Source organism: Mercurialis annua, linkage group LG2, assembly GCF_937616625.2.
Source record: "Mercurialis annua linkage group LG2, ddMerAnnu1.2, whole genome shotgun sequence".
Taxonomy (NCBI): domain Eukaryota; kingdom Viridiplantae; phylum Streptophyta; class Magnoliopsida; order Malpighiales; family Euphorbiaceae; genus Mercurialis; species Mercurialis annua.
In genome coordinates, this window is record NC_065571.1 from 41,939,135 (window position 1) to 41,960,666 (window position 21,532).

The 21,532-nt window shown below is 33.5% G+C and overlaps 4 protein-coding genes across 4 annotated transcripts; 2 read left to right on the top strand and 2 right to left on the bottom strand.

The window, feature by feature from the left end:
* Window positions 1-724: 724 nt before the first annotated feature.
* Window positions 725-4,805, top strand: LOC126667201 (cytochrome P450 72A397-like). Its single transcript, XM_050360162.2, has 4 exons — window positions 725-904; window positions 2,540-2,656; window positions 3,309-3,684; window positions 4,258-4,805. The coding sequence occupies exons 1-4, from the start codon at window positions 837-839 to the stop codon at window positions 4,687-4,689; spliced, it is 993 nt and encodes a 330-aa protein (XP_050216119.1). The 5' UTR covers window positions 725-836; the 3' UTR covers window positions 4,690-4,805.
* Window positions 4,806-6,841: 2,036 nt separating this feature from the next.
* On the bottom strand, window positions 6,842-9,607 carry LOC126670311 (B-box zinc finger protein 22). Its single transcript, XM_050364012.2, has 3 exons — window positions 9,425-9,607; window positions 8,138-8,563; window positions 6,842-7,245 (listed from the first exon to the last, which is right to left on the bottom strand). The coding sequence occupies exons 1-3, from the start codon at window positions 9,605-9,607 to the stop codon at window positions 6,961-6,963; spliced, it is 894 nt and encodes a 297-aa protein (XP_050219969.1). The 3' UTR covers window positions 6,842-6,960.
* Window positions 9,608-9,912: 305 nt separating this feature from the next.
* On the top strand, window positions 9,913-15,114 carry LOC126670310 (uncharacterized). The gene is made up of 6 exons (XM_050364011.2): window positions 9,913-10,418; window positions 10,975-12,379; window positions 12,794-13,735; window positions 13,815-13,994; window positions 14,074-14,130; window positions 14,507-15,114. Exons 1-6 carry the CDS (start codon window positions 10,348-10,350, stop codon window positions 14,777-14,779), a joined length of 2,928 nt encoding a protein of 975 aa, XP_050219968.1. The 5' UTR covers window positions 9,913-10,347; the 3' UTR covers window positions 14,780-15,114.
* Window positions 15,115-15,422: 308 nt separating this feature from the next.
* Window positions 15,423-16,916, bottom strand: LOC126670388 (uncharacterized). Its single transcript, XM_050364102.2, has 3 exons — window positions 16,534-16,916; window positions 15,822-16,102; window positions 15,423-15,683 (listed from the first exon to the last, which is right to left on the bottom strand). The coding sequence occupies exons 1-3, from the start codon at window positions 16,702-16,704 to the stop codon at window positions 15,677-15,679; spliced, it is 459 nt and encodes a 152-aa protein (XP_050220059.1). The 5' UTR covers window positions 16,705-16,916; the 3' UTR covers window positions 15,423-15,676.
* Window positions 16,917-21,532: the final 4,616 nt, after the last annotated feature.

Sequence of the window (21,532 nt, forward strand, 5' to 3'; positions counted from 1 at the left end):
TTTAAAGGTAATAAAAATATCAATATTTCAGAGATTGGATTTTAAACTACTATTATCATCTATTGAATTATCATTTATCATCCAATAATTGAGGTTAAAATTATTATTATTTTCTTAATTTTAAAATTTGTTATTTTATTTGCTATTTTTTATTGGCTAAAGGTACAAATAAACCTTTCAAGTTAGTCAAAAAGAGCGCATAAACCCTTTTAATTTTTTTCTTAGCCATGTGGGCTCTCAATATTTTTAAATGTTGTAAAAACTCTTTGAATTTTTTGGAAAGAGCGCTTAAGCTCTTAATTTATATTTTGACACTCGACACCTCACATTTTTACTTACTTTCTATTGTTTTCTAATTTTTCAAGCGTGAAGGTTTATTTGAACCGTTAAAAATAACAAATAAAAAACAGGACCTTGAAATAGTTTTCTCTTATATGTATCCACATTACAAATAAGGGTTATTTACATAAACCCTCCTCTTGAGATGTGATCAAATTCATTCTAGCATACTCTAAGTTTTAAAAATCAAATGTTATTTTAGCATTGATCAAATACATATATTAATATTTTTCTTCTTTTAACTCAATATGTTTGTTAACCACTCAAAATATTAAATTGTTAAAAATAAAATTAATTTTGCTCCTTTTATTAAAATTCCTTTTAAATAAGCTAATGAAAAAATGCAGGTAAAAATTCTTTCATTTGGGGTGGACCAACACCGATGGTGAACATCATGAAGCCAGAGCACATAAGAATGGTATTTACAAAAACAAATGAAATTGGAAGATTATATTTAAATCCTCTTGCCAAGTTGCTAGCACCTGGAATTGCAAACCATGAGGGTGACAAATGGGTTAAGCATCGAAAGATTATTAATCCAGCATTTCATCAACAGAAGCTTAAGGTAAAACACACAGAAAAATAAACGCCAAACACATATTTAAGTCCCTGCACTATTACTCTTTTCCAACTTAAGTCCCTGAATTATAAAACGTTTAAAATAAGTCCCTACACTATCAAAAACATCTATTTTAAGTTCCTATCATTGCGCAAGTTAACGGAATGTGGATGACGTTAACAATTACATATCAAAAATGCTATTTTGGTCTCTGCACTATCATTTTTTTCCAAATTGGGTCCTTACACTATTAGAAACATCAATTTTAAGTCTTTCTATCACATAATTTAAATAATATTAATAAAAATTTTATTTTATTTTCTTTTTTAATGTTATTAAATTTTTTTAGCATTTCCAAAGCTAGAATCATCTCCGACCATTAATAAATTTTTTTCATTTTAATTTAAAATTTTAATTATTTAAAATTTATTAATTTAATTAAATAAAAATAATTTTTTATTTTATACAATTAATTTTTTATTTTTATAAAAAAATTAAATATATTAAAAAACTGTTCGTGTACCTCGCAATCTTTAAAATATCATATTTTTAAAAATATTTATTTTAATTTAAATAAATAAATTAATTTTGAATTAATTAATTTTGAGTAATTAAAAATTTAAGTTAGATTTATATAGTGCAAGGACTCAAATGGCAAAAAAATTATAGTGTAGGGACTCAAAATTTTAAGCGTTTGTATCTCACTCTCTAACGGAATGACACGGAGGGACTTAAATCAGAGACTTTTAATAGTGCAGGGACTTAAGTTGGAAAAAAATGATAGTGCAGGGATCCAAATATGTGTTTGGCCAAAAATAAACACAACACTTAGTTTATTGAAATTATCCAATTATATATAACAGGCTCAATAATTCCAAAAAAAAATTGTGATTTTTAATAATTTTAAACAAAATTTCTAATTATTTCCATTTTAATCTGATTTGAATTCTTTTTGTTTTAATTATAATTTAATTGTAGAAATTGTGGTGATACATGTATTTTTACTATATATGTGACTGTTGTATCATGTGTTTTTAACTTAAATGCTTGTCATATGAAAATAGATTTTTAGATTATATTCTAATGATGCAAATATTTTAAATAAAAGAATCTATATAATTATACTTTATAACTTTTTAAATCATGTCACGTAGGATAAATATGTAAATGAACGATATATTTATATAGAGTTATTTTCATATACAATTCCAATTCCGTTTGTAGCGATTTAAGCACAATTTTAATTCGGTAGAAAACTACATTTATTTTTGGCATTTTTTAGCACCAATGAATTCTTTTTTTCTTCATCTCACGATATCATTTTGATAAGACATTTGCTTATGATTTTGGCTGTAAAATATCAAAAAATATAATGTTTGACTTTTTATGTCAATGAAGGTTTGATTTTTTATACCAAGTTTTAACGTTGTGTATAAATCGTTACAAATGTTTAGAGTTGAGATTTTATATGCAGATAACTATTATATAAATTGAATGTGATATAAAAGTGAGAACTGTAAAATTATATATTTTGTTTCAACTTATAAATAAAATTAATACTTATAATTTAGTTTTTAATTAAAACTGTATATGTGATAAATTGTATAGTTTATGAAAGTTATCATGTGATATTATTTCCAGAGCAGCATTTGGGAGCAATTATGATGAAGGCAAATTAATATTTGATCTCCTCAAAGAGTTATCCTCTCTCGTTATTCAAGCTTTGTCTTCTGTTAATATTAATATATCAAGTTGGAGGTGAGTATAAATTTCTTTTATTTTAATGTTTTGATTTTTTTAAATGTGTTTTAAGAAAGTGATCTATAACTGTTTTACTAAAGTGGCTTTTCATTTTAAGAGTTGTAATAGGAGTTTCTCTTATTTGAGTTTGGAATCCAAATTGTATATTTTATTTTTAGATTTATAACTTTTACCTTCTCTCAAAGTCGTAGCCATTAGTGAGCCATCTAAGATGAGCCTCTTCTTGTGTGAAAGCTTTGTTTGTTTGGTTGGGCCACTTTTTGTAGCTTAACATAATTTCGATTCATTAAAAAAAAGTGTTTTTAGCCTTTTTTTTTAGTCAACGACTTACCGATGAGCTAAAAGACAAAACTAATTTTCGTTTTCAATTAAATTTTTTTGTCATATTAGTTAAAAATGATTATTATATATGTAACGGTACACATAGATATGGAATGAAAATGACAAATCATATCAACTAATTTACAATATAATATATAACCTTATTAGTAGTCTAGTGATCGAAAAACAGATAAAAACACTCATTTTGATATATTTTAAAAAAGTTAAAGGCAGATATAAAAGAAATAAAAGCTCACACACTAAACTATAAGATTCAGAAAACTTTAGACATTATTGGTTTAATTTGGACAATTTTGGTTATGTGCAGATTCATACCAACAAAGAAAAACAGAAGAATACAAGAAATAGACAGAAAAATAGAAGTTGCTCTTAGAAGCATTATAAACAAACGTGAAAGGGCAGTGAAAGGAGGCGATGAAGGGAGCAATGATTTATTAGGATTGCTTATTGAATCCAATTTAAGAGAAAAAAATGAAGGAGGAGTGGGACTTACTAATCAAGAAGTGACGGATGAGTGTAGACTTTTTTACTTTGCTGGCCAAGAAAGTACTTCTGTTTTGCTTGTTTGGACTCTCATTTTCTTGAGCAAATTTCCACATTGGCAATCACTTGCTAGAGATGAGATTTTCAATGTCTTTGCTGATAAAAAGCCGGATTTTGATGGTTTGAACCGCCTTAAAGTTGTAAGTCGCATTTCCTTCAACTCCTTTTTAAATTACGCTCATCAAATTATCAATCAATTCAAAAGTTTAAACAATTAGACGATATGTTATCTATAAATTTAATTGCTGTACTGATGCTTTGAGTACGGTTTTGTATCGCCAAAAGTATTAACAATCATTCAAATTTTTCAGAAAGAGCGCATGAACTTTTTTAGTTATATTTGCTACTTGAATCTTCAACGTTTTTAACCGGTGTAAAAATAACTTTTTTATTTTTTTCTAAAGGCACATAAGTCCTTTTAGTTTATTTCTTTATAATTTAGCCCATCAACGTTTTTAGTTATTTACGTAACTTTTTCAAGTGTGAAGGTTTATTTGCACTATGGAAAAACGTTGAGAATTCAAATGGTAAGGAAATAAATAAAAAGTCTTATATGCTCTTTCTAAAAATATCTAAAAGACTTATTTATACCTTCTGTCTAATTTACTAGGTTTAGATACTAACCTACTAGATGTTGAGCTCATTTTATTATACAATACCCAATTAATAGTGTACATTTTTCTGAATTCATCTATTAATTTGAAATGCTACAGGTAACTATGATCCTATATGAGGTTCTTAGGCTATACCCACCGGTAATTGTGCTCAATAAAGTTGTTAATGAAGAAATAAGACTCGGAAATGTGACATTACCGGCTGGAGTTCAAGTCTCGCTGCCGATGGTCCTTATACATCGAGATCCCGAGATATGGGGAGACGATGCATCCGAATTCAAACCAGAGAGATTTTCCGACGGAATTTCAACGGTAACAAACAATCAAGTAGCATTCTTCCCTTTTGGTTATGGCCCTAGAGTATGCATTGGCCAGAACTTTGCTCTAACAGAAGCAAAAATGGCTTTGGCAATAATTCTACAAAATTTCTCCTTTGGCCTTGCACCATCCTATGTCCATGCTCCTTGCACCGTTGCAACTCTTCAACCACAATATGGCGCTCTCTTAATCTTACAAAAACTTGACACATAAAATTATAGTTATGTTTATTGACGGATTTCGGAATATTGAACTCTTTAGGTCGCTTAAGTTCTGTTTAATTTTAATTTAATTAGTAAACCTTAATTTATTTCTATTTTTTCGGTGAATTTTAACTTCTATTGTGTTGGAAAGTCGCTCCTCAATTCATACCGGATTTTGCCTATGTAGTGGTCGGGAAGGATGTTGTCGCATCACAGCCCCGTCTCTCTTCGCTAAGTGACTTTATGTTATAAGAAAAATTCATAAATTTTATACAATTAATGGACTTTATCAAAACCCGTCATTTGATAACAAAAATATTATGAGAATCTATGGATTATAAGATTCACCGTCCTTCATTCAAAATCCTACCTCCTACATAGGAAAGTTGAAATTTATCATTTTTTTATGAATAATTAATTATTTTAAAATTCAATTGTTCTAAAAGTATTCTTATGAGTTCATAAATCTATATTCATTCCAAATGATTAGAAATCATATAGTAGAATTTACGTTTCATGAATTTAATATTCAATCATGGGAAAAGGGTCATTTATAACCCCAAGGTTTGTCTATATGATCAAGTGAGCCCCTAACGTCCGAAAAATATGCCCTTAACGTCTTAAAAAATGAACAATCAGACTTTAATTTTCACTCATAAATGAGACGTTCGGAGCTTGGTTGTAAAAATTGCGGATCTGGTTGTTCACTTTTTAAAACTTTAGGGGCATATTTGATTTTTTTGGACGTTAAGCGCTTACTTGATCGTCGAGTCAAACTTTAGAGGTATAAATGACCCTTTTTCCTTCATAAATCTATAAATTTCACATGCAATAAATTTAGTAAAAATCAATATATGTATTTTTGGCTTAAATGCACCAAAAATCACCAAGTTTTGCGTGTTTTCATATTTAACATAAAATTAAAATTTTAATTTTTAATTTTGACATATTGAACATGAACTTTCCATTGTTTACAATTAAGATATTTGCATTTTGGATATAAAACAATGTCGTTTTACATCTAAAATGATGTCATTTTACATCCAAAAGACTGGTGCCTTAATTGCAAAAGTTGAAAAGTTCGTGTATTTTTTGCCAAAATTAAAAATTTATATTAAACATGCAAAACACGCGAAAGTTAGTAATTTTTGTTGCATTTAAACCTTTTTTTTTGGAAATCAACATGAATGCCATTATATTAACTTAGGTATAAGATGCAGGGTAAACCTGCAGATTTCGAGAAAAAAAAAATGTTTATGCTACAATTATAAGCAATTTGATCGCAAATCTACCTTATAAATCTTAAAAAAGGTGAAATAAATACTGCTGTGAAGTTGAATACAAGTTTGAATCTTCAAAAAAATTTACAACTAAAGACTTAGACATCGCAAAAATTGCGGAAACCAAAATAAATCTACAATAAAACAAGCTGAAACCAACATAAGATTCTTAAAGAAATCAAAAAAACTTCATAAAATCGGATCCATCAAGAATTGAAACAGGTGATCGCCTAAACGATAAAATCTTAATCCAATTTGCAAAACACTCGACTAACTCATGCAAACTAAATATTTAAACTGTAAAAATACTCTGAAACCACACCAAATTTCCACAGCAGAACAATTTATTTAAAAAAAATACAAAATATGCATTAAACGATGGAAGAGGTGTTGTTGACATCCAGCCAAAGACCGGAGATCAATGCCTCTTACCACAAAATCCGATGACCCAATCCCTTTTTCTTAAAAAGTGGTGTTTCTCCCTCTAGAACCCTAGAGAGAGAGAGAGAGAGAGAGAGAGAGAGAGAGAGAGAGAGAGAGAGAGAGAGAGAGAGAGAGAGAGAGAGAGAACCGCTTGAAGTGACCATATATTTTATAAACATCAATCCAAAAGAAGGCCGAATACTTTGAACCAAATACACTCTTGATTACAACTCATTTCTAACTTATTTCTATGCAGATGAAGGCGCGGCCAGCAATTCTAGGCTATTGTAAATCACAGCAATCACGCCAATGATCAAGAGTTTTCTATCGTAAGATATATTTTTCAGAGAAATAAAATTAATTTTTTTCTTCAACAAATTTCTGACGAGACCGCCTGGTCTAGTGAGAGAACTGAGAAGCACACTTTTAGAAGCCACCTTTTAACTTTACAATCCCAAATAGAAACAGCAAGCCAATTCATACTATGAGCAATAGGGGTCAATTTAGAAAGAATTGCATACAGGATTACATCAAATGTGATTTAACAGACATACAAAAATCAAGCTTTAAAAGTATCTTTAAAGCTGCTGCCGCCGCCGTTTTGTTATACTGCCAGTCTGATGAGAATGGTAACGGTTTTGCATAGTTGGGCAACATACATCAGGAACAAAATCAGAACCATCAGACTGAATATGACTGCGCTTTGGCCAATAAAGCCCGGAAGTAGTCGGAGGAGAAGGAATCTGTGGCACTGCCCAGGAACTGTCTGGAACCCGACCCAGACATTCATCATCATCAACTTCTTCGTCAGCAGATCGTAAAATTGCAAAGCTATCAGAGTCGCTGCGTTTGCCACTATCAGCCTGAAACAGGAGTGGAAAAGGAGGAATTACAATAGATACAAAGAAAGAAACAACAAACATGGGAGTGGTAGTTGCAAAAACTAGGTCATAAAAATCTAAATTACCAGAGAGCTCATTAGAACTCCAGATAATGGACTTCTGTACAGGGGTGTGCAAAAAACGAACCGAACCAATAACCGAATGAAATCGACAAATTCAGTTTTATTTGATTTGAAATTATAGCTTTTGATTTTTCTATTCGGTCCGGCAGTTTCAGTACAAACCAAAACAAAATATCAATCGAACCGACTAATTTGTTTTCGGTAAAAAATTAAATTTTTTGATTGTCTGGTTTGGTTCAAACCAAATGCACACAGCTACTTTAGTCGACACCCAAATGGAAAAAATTTTGATGTCACCATTATCAATAGGTCTGCCAAAGGCCTTAGGTCTATTTTGCAGTTGGACATTTGGGAATTCAGTTAAGAATGAAATTGCAGAACTTCCAAACAAACCAACTCTAGCTTGTGACAAATTTAAGAAATTTAACAAATAAAATAGAAAAAAATAAACAACTTAAGCCTAATAACACAAGCTACAGGAAACAGTTACAACAGTTCATGATCATATATGTAGGGTACAAACTTTCTTTAATTATTAACTCCACCTATAAGCTGCTAAAAACATGTAAATACTAACTGATAATCATATAATTAAAATTACATCACAAACCAAAGAAACAATTTTCTTGACAAATCTGCATTTGTGTCATTAAGAAAAAGATTGACTAATATAAAACAAGATTTGCAATTCAACAGAGATACAATATTTACACGAAAATGAGCTCTAAGATAATAGGCATGATATTGTGTTCTATGAAGTCGAGCATGGTAATATAATTGATGATGTGTACCTTAGACGATCCATTGTCAATATAGCCATAATTCTGACTAAAATCAGAGAATCCAAGAAATTCATCTATCTGCCAATTTGGCATGCCTCCAGCTACAGAACCTCCAGAATAAGAATTCTTTGCAGGTCCGATCTTCTCACTTGCCCCAACCTGCGTAGGCAAAGCCTGATTGTGCAAATTAGCCAGTGGCATTGGAGTTCCTTTTCTTGTAAGGGGTTGAACTTTTGTTTCTGAAGTCTTTCCATCATTCGGCGACTTCTCCGAAGAAGATGCACCAGGGTCAGTTGGTTCTAGACCTACTTGTACTCCAGTTAGAAGAAACCTCTGATGGGCAGCCACATGGGCATTTGCTGTATGAATAGCAACATCACATTTTCTGCAGAGTAAAGCTCGATCTTCTAAACAAAAGAAAAAGCCAATCGCTTCCTGTGTCAACAAAAAATTTAAATCAGCAGGTAGCTAATTCACAAACACAATTCTTTATCATATAATTTTTATAGGTACAACCGAAACTACACGTCACACACCTATTACTTGATAAATACTTCAGTTTTCAAGCAAGCCCGGAAAAAAAAAATCAAACAAGTAACCGATCTAGCAAATATACAACTACTTAATAATCTTGCCATTTCCTCCACAACTAGTTTTCTCCAGAATTTGTTCAGTTTATGCAACAAATGAAGCAAACAGGATCCATCCTCATGTGGTATTGAGATAACAGCTATATTGCACGGAAACATTAATATGATAATGTTGAATCAAAAATTCTAAAATAAACGGAAAAAATCGTTTTTTAGCCAGAATATGTTTAAATATAGATTATTTCAGTTTCAAAGGCATTTCCATTTCCGGAAATGAAAACCCGAAATGTAAAACTGTATTCTTTTTATGTGATAACAACACCATCCATCTCTCCAACTATCACCTACTTCTTACACTAATTCCAATTAATCAACCCTCATCATCCGCTTTAAAAAACACTTCATAAGCAGTTGACATATTCTTGACAGGATCGCTATTCGAGAAATTTCTCGAAATTTTGTTAGGTATACTCAGTCCACCACATTATCCGTGTCCTGATTCAATCTCTTTAAAACACATAATTATAATGATAGCACTAACATAATTTTGCTAAACGTTATACACATTTAGTCATATGTTTTAAAGTGATGGGCTCAGTTCACGATGTGCTATACTGAGTTTAGCTGAGAATTTCTCGCAAAATTGAAATAAAATTCTAAACAAACATAAAAAGAATGGTGTTAGAAAAGAGAATTTGTAAAGTACCTGACAAATATCGCATTTGGGCATGTGGGGAGAAGAAGTAGACAAAGGAACCCTCTGGTGTTTACTGGCTAACTTATTAGCAGCGTGAACCTTCTCATCGCAGCCCCAACACAAAGCTGCCTCGTCGGCGCAGCACAGTACGTTCGCCTCCGCCGCCTCACACACGTTGCACTGTATCTTCATTTCTTATTTTCAATTGCTAACACAAATTATAAAATTGTTTTGATTTTTGGTAAACCCTAAAAGGGAATTGAATTTGAGATCTTTGGGAGAGAAACGAGAGGATCAAATGGAGCCAGCAGATACAGAGGGTTTAAGAACAGAGAAATTGTTTTTAAAGTTTTAGATTTTTATTTCGGCCATGGATGGTTGTGTACACGTGTCACTTCCTCGCTCTTGACTTGAAGAGAATTTAAGAGACCAACCTGGCTGTCCTGTCCTTGTATTGTGTTTAATCATTAATGACTAACGAGGAGCAAAGGATCGATTCACTCTGAAATTGGCAACAAGTATCAAAAATATTAGGCTTAATTACTTAAAAAACCCCCACCTTGTATTTTTTTTTCGTTTATACCCCCACCTAGGAGAATTTTTATTTATACCCTATTTGGGGTTTTCCGTTTTCAACCCTACCCTCAAAAAAAAAGGCACGCTTAATAGTACACGGTGTTGTCCATCTCAGCAAAATTCATTAAAACACACCGTTTCATTTGCTGACGGGGATTTTAATTGACCAAACCATGGTTATCATGTGGAGCAGGGCAAAAACGCACCGTTTTAATTTTTCAATTCCTCTACCCCTTCTTCTTGCTCATTTCTTCGATTGTTACTGACCTAAAATTCACAAAACAACAAAAAAAGAAAAACGAAAAGAAGATCCCTTTGGGAGTGGAGAACGACGTCGGCTATGTTTTGATTGTGTAATGGTTAAAGAAAAACGAAAAGAAGATCCCTTTGGGAGTGGAGAACGAAGTAAATGGCCCGAAAATTTCAGGTAAGATTTTAATCGTATTTTCTTGTTCCATCTTTAAATTAGGGTTTTAGGGTTTCTGTAAATTGTTGCGATTTTAGGGATTTGAGAATATTATGTTTGTAGGGTTTTCTGTAAATGGTTGTGCTTTTAGGGATTTGCTGTAAATTCGGTTTTAAGGGTTTTTCGTTGTAATGATTGGAATTGTTAGCAAAATTGGGTTTGCAGGGTTTAATTTGTTTTGGTAAATTGGGTTATTTAGGGTTTATGTATATTGTCATTTATGGTTTATGTAAATTGAGTGTTTAGGGTTTTCTGTAAATGGTTTTGATTTTAGTGATTTGCTGTAAAATGGGTTTGCATGGTTTAATTTGCTTTAATAAATTGGGGATTTAAGGTTTATGTAAATTGGATTTTTAGTGTTTTATGTAAATGGTTGTAATGATTGCTATTTTGCTGTAAATACTTGCATTCACATTTGATGCAAAAATCATTTGACATATTTTATAAGAATGTATGGTTTGTTTGCAGTTTGTTTCTTAGATAGTTACATAGTCTGTTTGTTGTTTTTTGTTAGCAGGCCAGGATGTAAGAGGCCAGTTGAAGAGTTTGAAAATTTCGATCGAGATGAAAGTGTTGTGGATGCTATACTAAGCAATGAGCTTGAGAAGGAAGGTGCTGTCACCACTGATAATACAGCCACTGACAATGCAGCCTCTAATAATACAGGCAGTGACAATGCAGCACCTGAAATGGAGACTGATCTTGTCGATAGTGAGTGCGACAGCACATACGTATGCGGGAGCAAAGAAGACAGTGATGATGTTAGTGTAAGTGATGGTGGGAGTGACTTTGATGATGAGTATGCAACTGCGAGGCAAGAAAAGAAAAAGTTAAGAAGCAATGATATTGATACAATTAATGGGTTGGGATTGGACGCAATGCTTGATGCTCCGGGGGGTATTGCTAGTGTAAACGGGAAATATTGGGAAGGAGGGGCAGTTGGGGACATAGATGCCTATGCGGGTTGCGTAGAGTCTGATCCTGGAAGTGACTATGCGGACACCGACGACGGGCTGGTCACACCCAATAGCAGCGATGAGGAAAACTTACACCCTAAAAAGAGGAAGAGAAGAACCCGGTTGCACTATAACCCAAAGTGGAGGCACGAAGAGTTGGAATTCAAAATGCACATGACTTTTCTGAATAGGATACAAGTCAAACACGCTGTACAGCAGTGGGCTATCTGCCATGGCCATGATGTACGTTGGAAAAAAAGTGAGCGGTTGAAGGTTGAAGCGAGATGTGCACCAGGTTGTTCATGGAGGTTGTATGCTAGCAGGACGAAGTCATGCACCTCCTTTAGGATCACAGGGCTGAATAATGAACACATGTGTCAAAGAGCCTCAAAAAACAGGCAAGCGACATCAGAATGGGTGGCAAAGGAGTTTCTTCAAAAGTTTAGGCGACAACCTTCGTACAAACCGAAATTCATGGTAGGTGATCTAAGGGCCAAGTATTCTGGACTTGTAGTCCCAATTTCCTGTTGCTATAGAGCAAAGTATACAGCCATGACTATCATCAGAGGGTCCTTGGAAAGCCATTATACAAGATTCAGAGCGTATGACGCGGAAATGAGAAGGGTAGACCCCGAAGGCTTATTCTGTTTCCACTTCATTAGTGACCCAACAACTGGCACTCCGATTTTCCAGAGGTACTATGTTGGTTTTTCAAGTTTACGAAAGGGGTTTAAAGCTGGTTGTAGGGCGGTGTTATGTGTGGACGGGTGTTTCCTAAAGACTCTTGTAGTTGGGGTTCTGTTAAGTGCTATAGCCCGGGACGCCAACAACCAAATGTACCCTGTGGCGTGGGCAATCGCTGAAGCAGAAAATGAAGAAACCTGGACATGGTTTATGGAGTTGTTGATATCAGATATTGGGTTCGGAGAGGGTCTGTACTTGACTCTGATTAGCGACCAACAAAAGGTAAATTATTTGAATTCATGCAAGTACATTATATTATTATACTTGGTTGTCTTGTCTTGTTTACTTGTTTGTTCCTGTTTGCTTATCTGAGTTCATGTAATTTGTATATAGGCAGGTTCTTAGTATTTCTTAGGTATTTTGTATAAGTATTGTGCTCTGTGAAAATATTTTTTATTTACATGTTATGTCTAGTTATGTCTAATTTTTATTGTTTTCTAATTTGGTAGTAATGCTTAATGAAGTTATGTCTAATTTTTATTATTTTCTAATTTGCTAGTTATGCTTAATGAAGTTATGTCTAGTTATGTCTAATTGTTCTGTCTAAGTTATGTCTAGTAAAGTATGAATTTTCTGTCCCAATTTGCAGTTATACATGAATGGTATTTATTTGTCTTTTTTTTTTCATCTTAATAGGGGTTGAAAAATGCAATTAACAAGGTTGTCCCTCTCGCCGAGCACCGTAATTGCGCCCGCCACATATACGCTAATTGGAAGAAGAAGCACAAAGATCCTGAGTTGAAGAGGCTGTTTTGGAAGGCTGTCAATACAAGTAATCATCCCGAGTTTGAGAGTGTTATGGATTTGATAAAGGCTGAGAGGGTTACGGCCTATGATGATTTCATGAAGCAGTTGGATAACATATTTTGCAAAGCCTTTATTAGGCCAGATTCAAAGTGTGATGCCATCACGAGTAATTTGGTGGAGACTTTCAACGGTTTCATCTCTAAGTCAAGGCAATTACAAGCGATCAATATGCTAGAGGACATTCGGTCATCTTTGATGGAGAGGATGTTTGTCAAGTCGGGGTTGATGGACAATCATTTCGAAGATATTTGCCCTAGGATAAGAGAGCGTATAGACAAGAATCAGACTATGACCAGATTCTGCGAAGCAAAAGTTGCAAAAGGGGCATTTCAAGTGAGTTGCGGTGAAGATCAATATGTGGTGAACCTTAAAAATAGGAGCTGCTCATGTAGAGCATGGGACATAAGTGGCATTCCTTGTGCCCATGCTCTAGTCTGCATCAACTTCATGCGTTATAATGTTGTGGATTACGTCGATGATTGGTACAAGAAGGAAAAATATAAGTTGGCGTATGAATTCTGTCTACAGCCAATCAACGGGTGCAGAATGTGGCCTAAAGTAGGAGGGAGTAGTATTCTGCCGCCGCCATATCGTAAGATGCCTGGCCGTCCTAAGAAGAATAGAAGAAGAGATCCCGACGAAGAGCCAAAGAAGCATCCGAGGTTTGCAAGAAAGGGTGTGGCAATGACCTGCAGTCATTGCCTTAGCGAGGGACATAACAAACGTGCATGTCCTGATAAGGCTAATGCCCCTGTTGAAAGGCCTAAAAAGGTATAATATTGTATCCTTTTCTTTGTTTACTTATTCTAAGTTATGTATAGGCACTAACAAACCTTTATTTTGTTTGCAGCGTGGTCCAGGTAGACCTAGAGGTCCAAACTGGACTCCCAAACCTCCTAAGAGTGGACCTTCTCCTTCGGAGATTCGAAAGCAACGAAAGAAAGAACTACTGGAGAGCACCATTTCAGCACAAAGAAATGCATCATCTTCTGAGCAAAGAAGCGAGGTTCATACACAGCTGCAAAACCAGGTAAAATATCAACATAACCCATCTGACAAATTTCATTGTATTATTTGCATGGTGTTTATTTTACTGTTTTGTTTAACAGGTTGCTGAAAATGTTGGGATAAGGGTGAACACATCTTCTGGTTTCATTTTCGCAAGGGTAATCCTCTTACTTCTATTTCTCAATTGGAAAACGAATTAGAAATTTTAGGAGAGTTGAATATGTGTAATTGGACTAAGAAAGTAATTTGATACATAATAATTAATATGAGACCCTAGCAAATATTTCAGAATCCTTATCCATTAATCTTGATTTTTTCAAATTTTTCATAAGAACTTAGGTGCCCATTTTATGCTAAAGAAACATCAATTTTAAACTATGCTGCATATGTTCAAATAACATGATATAAGAGCATGATCTGATTGTGTTTAATGCCAAGAGTACGAAAAGAGATTGTAAAATGCAGATGCATGTGAATGGGAGTTGCTAAATTATCTTTGTGAAATGAGTTTCTGTTTTTCTCTCTTTTATGCAGCCTGCTCCCAATGATGGCAACAGATACGTTAGTGGAGCAATGTCAACAGCTGCTGCAGTTAGGCGACATAATAGACCACCAACATCATTGCAGGAAGGATCGAAAACCGACGCAGTTTCTGGAGCAGCCATATCATCGCAGCAAGGATCGACGACAAACCCAGGTTCCCGCGAGACCACGTCTGTTATGTTCAAGTCAACGGCTTCACAAGCTGCCACACCGAGAGTAGACAAACTTCCGTTGAGGAAGGGGAAACAGAAAATGAATCAGTAATTCCATGGAATATGGGTTTTGTAATTTTTGGGTGTATAAAGGTGTAAATGTTAACCTTTATTTTTTGTTTGCTTCTAATGGATTTGAAGCAGTAGGCATAGAAAAGGTGGTATCATATAAACCTTTTTTTTTGGCTTCACCTGGATGTGAAGCAATAGGCATATATAGGTGTTACTGCAATGTGCGATTTTTTGGCCTAAACAAGATGTTTTCAGTATGTATATTTAGGATGTACACCTTTTTTTGGCTTCACAGGGATGGGAAGTAATATGTATAGCAAAGGTGTTTCTATAAACTTTGCTTATTTGGCTAATTAATATATTACATATCTAGTATTTGCCTGTACATAATTATTATCGCTTATGTAAATGTACTAATTTATACAAGCACAATACTATTTTGTTCAACTGGATCAAAAATGGACATTAATTGCTGCATATATTAAAGATGTCCATATAATATATATGCACAAAAGATCCAACCTCATTAGCTGCACATATAGTAAAATTTAAGGTTGTTAGTGAACTCAATTTTCAAAGAGAACCTTGGTGGATGCCACGAATGTCTTAAATCAGCTTAATTTTGGTTGAGGTAAAATAAGAAGCAATGAAATATCTGCTTTAGATAACCACAAGAAAATAAATAGAAAACCGTAACATCCATATTACATAGATAGAATTTTAAATAGCTAATTGTAGATACATACATAGAATTATAAATACCCTAACATCCATATTACATAAATAACTGTCAATAGTCGACATAGCTAATTGTCGATACAACTTTACATTACAAACTAAAGCATTACACATACAAGACCTACAAACTAATCACTGCCACAACTGGTTCATTATTATACCAGCTCCAAAAAACCACCCATCTCGTCATCTCATAAGTTCAAGACCTACAAGAAGAGAGAAAAATACCAAATTTTTCTTACTAAGGTAACAACATTAACATATTTTTACTGCTCGATGACGGCATTACGAAATAAAATAAAACATAAAAACACGTCATCATCATCAAAACTTTCTTGCAAAACCTGGAAAAAGATTGCGAGCCACACGCTTGCGATTTCAGTTCTGCATTTTCCTTCAACAATCGATCACTTTCATCCAGTAAGTTTGTAAAAGCAACTATAGCTTTTTCTTTATTGTCTTCCAGCTCCTTAACAGTTTCATTCAATTCTTCGATTACTTTTTTGCTACTCGCAAGTTGATCCGTCAATCCCCTGACTTTGTCCAAAAGCACACCAAACTTAATGATTTGCTCGAATGGGACCTCCCCATCATACCAGCGAAAAGCTCCGCAATCTTCTGTCGTCTATTCAAAAAATTATACACAATTTAACAATTAATTCATTAATGCTACATGAAGCCGATCACAAATTACCGAATCTGTTGTAAAGGAACAATATGTATGCAACAGTGTACAGTTTGGAAATCAACAATCTTAAAACCAATTCACAATTCAGTTTTACCGCAACAATGTCAACAATGTATGCAAAATTGTAACCAACAATAAACACTTTGCAAGTTCAGCTCAACTTAACAAGTAGAGTGATACTTAGAATTTTCAAAATTACGGGTTGTCATCATTTATTAATTCACAAAAATCTACTAAACCACCACAAAAAAACAAATGGTGACACTTATCCTTGACTTACGACATCGCCAGAATCTTAAGCAAAAAAAATTATAAACAAAATTCATATTTTCCTTACATAACTTTAAGCAACAGATGTTGACACTTACCCTTGACTTACGACATCGCCAGAATCGTCGTCCCGGATTATTTTTGGTCCATGAAGTGTACAGATATAACCTTCCATGCCTGCAGTTACCACGTTCGTGCGTTGGAGGAAGATTGTACAGTTCGAGTGTCACATTTTCAAAGGCCATGAAAGGTTCAGAGATTGAAGACATGGTTTGGGTGGCTGCAGATCTCGTTTTTCTTTTTTTGTTGTTTTGTGAATTTTAGGTCAGTAACAATCGAAGAAATGAGCAAGAAGAAGGGGTAGAGGAATTGAAAAATTAAAACGGTGCGTTTTTGCCCTGCTCCACATGATAACCATGGTTTGGTCAATTAAAATCCCCGTCAGCAAATGAAACGGTGTGTTTTAATGAATTTTGCTGAGATGGACGACACCGTGTACTATTAAGCGTGCCTTTTTTTTTGAGGGTAGGGTTGAAAACGGAAAACCCCAAATAGGGTATAAATGAAAATTCTCCTAGGTGGGGGTATAAACGAAAAAAAAATACAAGGTGGGGGTTTTTTAAGTAATTAAGCCAAAATATTACTAATGGCTTAAATTATTTTTAGATCTTTATACTTTTTATTTTTTTATTTATTTGGTTATCTGTCTATTTTGTATTTTTAGTTATTTTTTTTTATTTTTCACTTTTTATTTATTTGGTCCTTTCATAATTAAATTTCGCAAAAATTCAGTTCTTTAAAAGTAGATTAAGGACGAAAAAAATAAAAAATAAAACTTCAGAAAAACTAAATGACTAATAAATTTATAAAAAAATTCGACGAAAACAGAAATATAGGGATGAAGTAAATAAAAATAAAACATACATGGAACGAATAGACAAAAATGCTTTCTAATGAGCGTAGCACTAATCTGATGAACAAAATCACTATGGAGGAAGTGAAAAATGTTGTTTTCTCCCTTGGGTCAGATAAAACAGCTAGGTCTGATGGTTTCAATGGATACTTCTTCAAAGCTATCTGGAATACTATAAAAGAGGATCTTGTTTCTGCTGTTCAAGAGATTTTTACTTCTGGTAAGTTCTTAAAACAGCTTCACTCTACTGCTATTGATGTGATTCCTAAGTTTAATAATGCTAAGAGACTAAATGACGTTAAACCCATTGCTTGCTGTAATGTCCTTTACAAAGTCATTTCCAACAGACTTAGTCCTCTTCTTAATAAAATTGTGTCTCTTAATCGATCTGCTTTTATCCCCAATAGATCTATAGCCTACAACATCATGCTTGCCCATGAATTAGTGAAAAATTATCACAGTAACAAGGATTATCCTAGGTGTCTTCTTAAGATTGACCTAAAGAAAGCCTACGACTTTATCTCTTGGGACTATGTGGAAGAGATTTTGATTATGTTAAATTTTCCTAAAAGTTCTATATCTATTGTTATGAACTGTATTAAGTCTCCTAGCTTCTATATTGCCTGGAATGGCATCAAAGGTGATAGTTTCTCTTCATGAAAAGGCTTGAGACAAGGGGATCATATATCCCCTCCCCCCCTCATTTTTGTTATTTGTATGGGTTATTTGTCTAGAATTCTTAGCAAACCCAGTCATACCTTCAAATTTCATCAAGGTTGTGCCTCTTAATAAAAATCACCTGATGTTTGCAGATGATTTACTCCTAGTCTGTTATGGTGATGTCAATTCTGTCAATTTTCTCACAAAGTGCCTTAGTGAATTCAGTTCTATTTTTGGTCTTCAAGTGAACTGTAATAAAAGTCAAGTCTTTATTTGCAATGTTGATCATAACACTAAGTTAAATATTTTGAATATGTTGAGTTTTGAAGAGGGATCCCTCCCTCTGAGATATCTTGGCATTCCCCTTATCTCTACTAAACTGTTTAGAGAAGACTGTAAAGGCATTATTGATAAGATTACTTGTAGATTCCTGTCTTGGAATAGCAAATTTCTATCTTATGCAGGTAGAGTTCAACTCATCTAATCAGTTTTGATGAGCATGCAAATTTTTTGGGCCTCAATTCTGATTTTACCTAAAAAAAGTTATTAAGGAGATCCATAGTGTTTGTTCCAGGTTTATTTGGTCTGGTAAATATGCTGGTAGATATAATGCTTTGGTGGCATGGAAGGAGGTTGAAAAGCTGAAGAAGGAAGGTGATTTGAGTGTTAAGAATATGAGTGTCGGAACAAAGCTGCGATTTCCAAACATGTATGGCAAATTCTCAAAAATCCTAACTCTATTTAGGTAAAATGGATCAATAGCAACAAGTTAAAAAGAAACAGCTACTGGGGAGCAAAAGTAGACAGCTATACCAGCTAGATTTGGAAAGGTCTTCTAAGTATTAGAGATGAAGTGAAGAGAATTACTGACTATGATATGGGTGATGGAAAGAACACTTGTTCTGGAGTGACCCCTGGATCCATGGGTGTTCTCTCCTAGAGAAGTTTCCCAGAGCCAAGATGAGAAATGAACGTATCAATAGAAGATCCACAGTGAATGATGTTTGGAAGAACAACATGTGGGTCTTGCCAGATCCTTCTCCTGAAAATGAAGAAGTTTGGGATTACATAAAGAACAATCTGAGTGTGAAGAGTAATCAGCAAGATATAATCAACTGGAAAGTGGTTAAAGGGGAGAAATTTTCCATCAGCAATACCTGGAATATTTTGAGAACTAAGTATCCCGAGGTTAACTGGTACAAGATTATGTAGGGCAAACATTTTGTGCCAAGATACAACTTTATTCTCTGGCTTGCAATTAAAAGAAGACTTAGTACTAAAGATAAGCTCAAAGCTTGGGGTATTACCCCTGATGATAATTGCAATTACTGCAACAATTATACTGAGAATATTGAGCACTGCCTTTTTGATTGTGACTGTGCTAAAAAAGTTTGGAATAAAGTTCTTCCTATATGTAATTGTAGCATTGTGTTTAGATCCTGGAGAAGGCCTTTCAGCTGGTTCTGTAGAAGAGTTAGATGCAGCAACATGATGGCCAAGCTTCGTAGATTGATAATCACAGCTACTATCTACATGATATGGAATGTCAGAAATAGAATGATCTTCAAGAATGAGTCTTGTGATCCTATCCAGATTGTTCAAAGAATAAAAGAATGCTTATTGATAAATTATGTGGCTCTATAGGCCTTTCAACTACTATTATTGCTTCAATTCAAAATATGTAATGTTGTTTAGCTTTATTGTTTTGTCTGTTTTTCTGTCTTGGGAAATGATGTGGTTAGCTTGAGGCTTTTGTTGCAGGTGATCTGCAGTCTCTTCCTAGGTCTGGTGTGTTTTTGAGGTTATGTGGTTAGCCTGAGGCTTTTGTAGCAGGTGATCTACAATTTCTTTTTGCTGGTTATGATTTGGTGTTCAGGAGGGTCTGTGGTTATCCTGAGGCTTTTGTAACAAGTGATCTGCAGCTAGTCCTTCCCCTACCCTCAGTTCTGTAGTTTGTTTTGTTTCTTTGCTGGCCTGAGGTTTATTCTAGGCCTTTGATTCTTTTTTGTTAGCTTAGTCGTGCTTAACTTTGCTAGTTTGTTTTCTTTTTAGTCTGTTTTAGGGAATCTAGGGGTAATATCCTTTGATTTTAATCAAATGAGCCTTTTTGGTTGCTTACTACTAAAAAAACAAATAAACAAAAATGAAAAATACAAAAACCTGAAAATGAGTTTGCCAAAATTAATTCTGTAAAAATTGTCAAAAGAATCACAATATTTGCCGAAATGTATTGGTTTTTTCTCTCTAGAAAAAAAACAGGACACTTAATTATTCATATCTATCCTAATTATCTCTAATTAATTCTAACTAATTCCAATTAAAATTTTAATTAGCCCTTATTAACCTTAGCTCTCTCTAAACTAATTTAATTAACCTAAATTAATTTCAAAATCCCAACACCACCACCTTCAACTATCGCAGACAATTTAGCAATGGATTTGTCAAAATCATTTGCTAAATTGGGCGGGAGATGAGGCGAAAATTATATTTGGCAAAATTAGTGACGAATTAATAAATTCGTCGCTGAATTTAGCGACGGATTTTCCAATCCGTCACTAATTTTGCCAAACATTGTTTCATTGAATTTGTCGCTAAATTTAGCAACGGATTTAGTATTCCGTTGCTAAACTGTTTAATGAAACGTACCATTTCAATAGGGTAAGACGGATAAAGGTAACAAATATGCTAAAATGAGTTAATTTTTCCGAATTTCAAAGTTTGACTATAACTGATAAAAGTGATAAATGTTTGATATTTTAATGGGATTAACTTTAGAATAAATGAAGTAATTATTTATTCTCTAACACATGGATAAAGAAATATAGTTTTGTAAGCATATTTTGTTTTTATAATTGAAAAAAAGAAAGCATTTGTGAAAATAATTAAAGTCACGACTTAGTATTTTACTATTCATCATTTATACTATTTAATATATTTAACACATTTCAAGAAGGAAAATTAATAATATATTTGAGAGAGCCGCACTTTTATCAATTTGAAATGTTTGAGAGAACCACACTGTTAATTTTCTATTGTTATTTGATTGTGAATTTGTCTATTTAAGCAAAACTTATTTAAAAACTGATTTTGTAAATTCATAAAATAAATTTACATTCAAACTCAAATGACAATTGTCTTTGTTGGCATTCATACAGAGTCACTTTCCTTTTACGGCCATAATTATTGCCACAATTGTGATTACAACGGCCTGCACAAAAGCATTCTTTTTCAGATAAGCAATTAGTATAACATGAAATTTTTAAGTAGAATCCACCAGATCCGCGAACTAAATCTATCACATTATTACATATTATTAAAATAGTGATATACATTTAACTTCTTTACTCTTTACCCAAACCGACAAAATTATCCAATTTAACTGGATTAGAGAAATCTTACAATATAAAACTAAACCAATGGAATTAAATGGCTAACTTGGTAAATTCGATTACAGTGAATACAATACAAAAACATTCAACTAATTCATTCAGTTATTAGAATTTCAAAACAACCGCAACGAAAAT

Excerpts from the sequence above, each read along its gene's own strand:
- LOC126667201 (XM_050360162.2), top strand. The coding sequence starts at position 837 with ATGAGGGTGACAAATGGGTTAAGCATCGAAAGATTATTAATCCAGCAT. Across the intron at positions 905-2,539 it reads TTCATCAACAGAAGCTTAAG|AGCAGCATTTGGGAGCAATT; the intron begins GTAAAACACACA and ends TATTATTTCCAG. Across the intron at positions 3,685-4,257 it reads GTTTGAACCGCCTTAAAGTT|GTAACTATGATCCTATATGA; the intron begins GTAAGTCGCATT and ends GAAATGCTACAG.
- LOC126670311 (XM_050364012.2), bottom strand. The coding sequence starts at position 9,607 with ATGAAGATACAGTGCAACGTGTGTGAGGCGGCGGAGGCGAACGTACTG. Across the intron at positions 8,564-9,424 it reads CCAAATGCGATATTTGTCAG|GAAGCGATTGGCTTTTTCTT; the intron begins GTACTTTACAAA and ends TTGTTGACACAG. Across the intron at positions 7,246-8,137 it reads TTGACAATGGATCGTCTAAG|GCTGATAGTGGCAAACGCAG; the intron begins GTACACATCATC and ends CTCCTGTTTCAG.
- LOC126670310 (XM_050364011.2), top strand. The coding sequence starts at position 10,348 with ATGGTTAAAGAAAAACGAAAAGAAGATCCCTTTGGGAGTGGAGAACGA. Across the intron at positions 12,380-12,793 it reads TGATTAGCGACCAACAAAAG|GGGTTGAAAAATGCAATTAA; the intron begins GTAAATTATTTG and ends TCATCTTAATAG. Across the intron at positions 13,995-14,073 it reads ATACACAGCTGCAAAACCAG|GTTGCTGAAAATGTTGGGAT; the intron begins GTAAAATATCAA and ends TTTGTTTAACAG.
- LOC126670388 (XM_050364102.2), bottom strand. The coding sequence starts at position 16,704 with ATGTCTTCAATCTCTGAACCTTTCATGGCCTTTGAAAATGTGACACTC. Across the intron at positions 16,103-16,533 it reads GGCGATGTCGTAAGTCAAGG|ACGACAGAAGATTGCGGAGC; the intron begins GTAAGTGTCAAC and ends TTTTTTGAATAG.